Source organism: Phoxinus phoxinus (genome assembly GCF_949152265.1).
Source record: "Phoxinus phoxinus genome assembly, chromosome: 7".
In the NCBI taxonomy this organism is placed as follows: domain Eukaryota; kingdom Metazoa; phylum Chordata; class Actinopteri; order Cypriniformes; family Leuciscidae; genus Phoxinus; species Phoxinus phoxinus.
Window position 1 is genome coordinate 40,792,533 of NC_136882.1, and position 5,000 is coordinate 40,797,532.

The window sequence follows — 5,000 nt, forward strand, 5'->3', positions numbered from 1 at the left end:
TAAATTACACTTTACTGTATATTCACATAGAGAACTGATGATCTACATTATAATCATATTTCACTGTTTTACTGTATTTATGATCATATAAATGCCGCTTTGGTGAGCAGAAGAGACTCAAAAACATTACAAATATATATATTTTTAGTAGAATATATTTAATACAATAATACGCGAGTTTCTTTACAAAGCTACTCTGTATATTTTCTTTTATTTTGAAATATAATGACGTTGTTTAGATGTATTTACTATCTAATGGTGACGAGGAAGTGAACGCGGTTCACTGATTGGTCGCCGGCGCATTGACTCCCCCCAACCCGGAAGTAGCGTCCGTGTAGGTGACGTCGTGGAGTGTTGTTGTCCATGATGGCGTCTTCCACAGAGCAGAGTCTCCTGGAGCTCACTGATAAAGAGACCCGAGAGAAGCTCTCCCGCTGGGACTGTCGCGCGGATCCAATGGCGCCGTTAACGGACAAACAGACCGACTCGGTTCTGGAGATCCGCGCAGCCGCAGAAGAGACGCTTCTCCCCGCTGAGGCGAGTCTGCTAACATCACACACACAACATTCTCATGTACACACACACTTCTGCTCTGTAGTGCAGTGTAGCCTGTCTGCTAACATCACACACACACACACACACACACACACAACATTCTCATGTACACACACACTTCTGCTCTGTAGTGCAGTGTAGCGTGTCTACTAACATCACACACACACACACACACACACACACACACACACACACACGCACACACACACACACACTCACTCACTCACTCACCCCGGGTTATGTGAGGTTTGTGTGTTACGATCTGTCAGTGTGTGTGTGTGTGTGTGTGTGTGTGTGGAAGCTTGCCACGTATAACATCCATTCATTATGCAAATGAGTCTGTTTAGCTAAACAAGACTTGCATTTAACTTTCATAACTATTGAAATTGCTTCAATAACCAGTTCACAAACCAGCAGAACCACTATGGCCTAAATCAGGTTTTTAAACTGGGGGGAAAGTTTGGAAAAACAGGTTAAAACTTAAAAGTGTACAAATATTCACTCAGATTCATCTAAATAAACAAGCAAATTAGATTATAATAAGAAATGGGTAATTTACAAAAATGCATCTAACAATACACTACTATATTGAGTACTAAATACTTCCCAGATAATATTTTACACGTATTAACCCTAACCCCGCCCCCAGGTTAGTGACATCACAAACCCTACAATTTACATAAACCCCACCCCCGGGTTAGTGACATCACAAACCCTAAAATTTACATAAACCCCGCCCCCTGGGTTAGTGACATCATACATTTTTTTTATAAATTTAGTTCATTTATTTATATATACATCCGCTCTGGAGAACAGTGATGTCATCGTCCCGCTCAGTCCTCATATAATGATCAGTGCAGGAGATCATCAGTAATATTGCTGAATATGAATGTTAATATCTGCATGTTTCCTCAGCTGCCGATCGAGGACATCTGCGGCCTGACGTCTCGCTCTCTGCGCTCGTGTTTCTCAGCCAGTCTCCCCGAGTCCACGGAGGCGGCTCTCCTGCAGGGCTTCCAGATGCTGGCGCTGGAGAACCACACCATCCAGACGGCCCAGCAGGTCGGCCAATCACACGCTCCGACCAGCACAGGCTCATTCACGCCGGCCAATCACACGCTCCGACCCGTACATGCTCATTCACGTCGGCCAATCACACGCTCCGACCAGCACATGCTCATTCACGTCGGCCAATCACACGCTCCGACCAGCACATGCTCATTCACGTCGGCCAATCACACGCTCCGACCAGCACATGCTCATTCACGTCGGCCAATCACACGCTCCGACCAGCACATGCTCATTCACGTAGGCCAATCACATGCTCCGACCAGCACATGCTCTTTCACGTCGGCCAATCACACGCTCCGACCAGCACATGCTCATTCACGTCGGCCAATCACACGCTCCGACCAGCACATGCTCATTCACGTCGGCCAATCACACGCTCCGACCAGCACATGCTCATTCACGTAGGCCAATCACATGCTCCGACCAGCACATGCTCATTCACGTCGACCAATCACACGCTCCGACCAGCACATGCTCAAATTTGGACTTTCTGCTTGATTGAACTGCCATAAGATCAGACATTGTACTAAAAATAAGATTTTTTAAAAATTATATCTGGATTCCTCATAAATGAAGATATCATCTAACATCAGTGTAGCATATTAGTGTTGATCATGGAACAGTGGTATAGTGGAATAGTGATTACTTATTATTTAATAAACATAGTTGGGAAGTAAACATTTTGAGACTGACATTTTACTCTATATATATATATGAACATATAAACCTGCTTTTAACATCAATACTACACACGAATGAAAGCGTTCACAGACTCTCTGTAGTTTGTGTTTTTGTGTCTGTTGTTTTTATTGCACAAATGCTGAATGACATCATCATCGTCACATGACTAATGACATCATCTGTCTGTCAGTTTTTCTCCTGGTTCTCGAAGCTGCAGGTCCAGATGGATCAGGACGAAGCCACGAAGTACAGGTGTGTGTGAAGTACAGGTGTGTGTGTGTGAAGTACAGGTGTGTGTGTGTGTGAAGTACAGGTGTGTGTGAAGTACAGGTGTGTGTGAAGGACAGGTGTGTGTGAAGGACAGGTGTGTGTGAAGGACAGGTGTGTGTGTGAAGGACAGGTGTGTGTGAAGGACAGGTGTGTGTGAAGGACAGGTGTGTGTGAAGGACAGGTGTGTGTGAAGTACAGGTGTGTTTGAAGCACAGGTGTGTGTGAAGTACAGGTGTGTGTGAAGTACAGGTGTGTGTGATGTACAGGTGTGTGTGAAGTACAGGTGTGTGTGAAGGACAGGTGTGTGTGAAGGACAGGTGTGTGTGAAGTACAGGTGTGTGTGAAGTACAGGTGTGTGTGAAGGACAGGTGTGTGTGAAAGACAGGTGTGTGTGAAGCACAGGTGTGTGTGAAGGACAGGTGTGTGTGAAGTACAGGTGTGTGTGAAGCACAGGTGTGTGTGAAGCACAGGTGTGTGTGAAGGACAGGTGTGTGTGAAGTACAGGTGTGTGTGAAGTACAGGTGTGTGTGAAGGACAGGTGTGTGTGAAGGACAGGTGTGTGTGAAGTACAGGTGTGTGTGAAGTACAGGTGTGTGTGAAGGACAGGTGTGTGTGAAGCACAGGTGTGTGTGAAGCACAGGTGTGTGTGAAGGACAGGTGTGTGTGAAGCACAGGTGTGTGTGAAGCACAGGTGTGTGTGAAGCACAGGTGTGTGTGAAGCACAGGTGTGTGTGAAGGACAGGTGTGTGTGAAGTACAGGTGTGTGTGAAGGACAGGTGTGTGTGAAGGACAGGTGTGTGTGAAGGACAGGTGTGTGTGAAGTACAGGTGTGTGTGAAGGACAGGTGTGTGTGAAGGACAGGTGTGTGTGAAGGACAGTTGTGTGTGAAGTACAGGTGTGTTTGAAGCACAGGTGTGTGTGAAGCACAGGTGTGTGTGAAGTACAGGTGTGTGTGATGTACAGGTGTGTGTGAAGTACAGGTGTGTGTGAAGTACAGGTGTGTGTGAAGTACAGGTGTGTGTGAAGGACAGGTGTGTGTGAAGGACAGGTGTGTGTGAAGCACAGGTGTGTGTGAAGCACAGGTGTGTGTGAAGCACAGGTGTGTGTGATGTACAGGTGTGTGTGAAGGACAGGTGTGTGTGAAGGACAGGTGTGTGTGAAGTACAGGTGTGTGTGAAGCACAGGTGTGTGTGAAGCACAGGTGTGTGTGAAGCACAGGTGTGTGTGAAGCACAGGTGTGTGTGAAGGACAGGTGTGTGTGAAGTACAGGTGTGTGTGAAGGACAGGTGTGTGTGAAGGACAGGTGTGTGTGAAGGACAGGTGTGTGTGAAGTACAGGTGTGTGTGAAGTACAGGTGTGTGTGAAGGACAGGTGTGTGTGAAGGACAGGTGTGTGTGAAGCACAGGTGTGTGTGAAGGACAGGTGTGTGTGAAGCACAGGTGTGTGTGAAGTACAGGTGTGTGTGAAGGACAGGTGTGTGTGAAGTACAGGTGTGTGTGAAGGACAGGTGTGTGTGAAGGACAGGTGTGTGTGAAGGACAGGTGTGTGTGAAGCACAGGTGTGTGTGAAGGACAGGTGTGTGTGAAGCACAGGTGTGTGTGAAGCACAGGTGTGTGTGAAGTACAGGTGTGTGTGAAGGACAGGTGTGTGTGAAGGACAGGTGTGTGTGAAGGACAGGTGTGTGTGAAGGACAGGTGTGTGTGAAGCACAGGTGTGTGTGAAGGACAGGTGTGTGTGAAGCACAGGTGTGTGTGAAGGACAGGTGTGTGTGAAGTACAGGTGTGTGTGAAGGACAGGTGTGTGTGAAGTACAGGTGTGTGTGAAGCACAGGTGTGTGTGAAGCACAGGTGTGTGTGATGTACAGGTGTGTGTGAAGTACAGGTGTGTGTGAAGGACAGGTGTGTGTGAAGGACAGGTGTGTGTGAAGTACAGGTGTGTGTGAAGGACAGGTGTGTGTGAAGCACAGGTGTGTGTGAAGCACAGGTGTGTGTGAAGTACAGGTGTGTGTGAAGGACAGGTGTGTGTGAAGGACAGGTGTGTGTGAAGTACAGGTGTGTGTGAAGGACAGGTGTGTGTGAAGGACAGGTGTGTGTGAAGGACAGGTGTGTGTGAAGCACAGGTGTGTGTGAAGGACAGGTGTGTGTGAAGCACAGGTGTGTGTGAAGCACAGGTGTGTGTGAAGCACAGGTGTGTGTGAAGCACAGGTGTGTGTGAAGGACAGGTGTGTGTGAAGGACAGGTGTGTGTGAAGTACAGGTGTGTGTGAAGGACAGGTGTGTGTGAAGTACAGGTGTGTGTGAAGCACAGGTGTGTGTGAAGCACAGGTGTGTGTGAAGGACAGGTGTGTGTGAAGGACAGGTGTGTGTGAAGTACAGGTGTGTGTGAAGGACAGGTGTGTGTGAAGTACAGGTGTGTGTGAAGGAC

The 5,000-nt window shown here is 47.6% G+C and overlaps 1 protein-coding gene across 3 annotated transcripts in view; it reads left to right on the forward strand.

The window, feature by feature from the left end:
* Positions 1–250: 250 nt before the first annotated feature.
* cog3 (component of oligomeric golgi complex 3) overlaps positions 251–5,000 on the forward strand; it is a 35,186-nt gene continuing 30,436 nt past the window's right edge. For 2 of the 3 annotated variants that reach the window (XR_013798243.1, XM_079617958.1), the window contains exons 1-3: positions 332–537; positions 1,471–1,617; positions 2,498–2,559. Coding sequence is in view for 2 of the 3 variants with exons in the window: in XM_079617958.1 (XP_079474084.1) it covers positions 364–537; positions 1,471–1,617; positions 2,498–2,559 (383 nt within the window). In the remaining variant the exon portion in view is untranslated. Of the gene's footprint in view, positions 538–1,470; positions 1,618–2,497; positions 2,560–5,000 lie in introns of all 3 variants that reach the window. The other variant, XM_079617957.1, reaches the window with a different exon arrangement.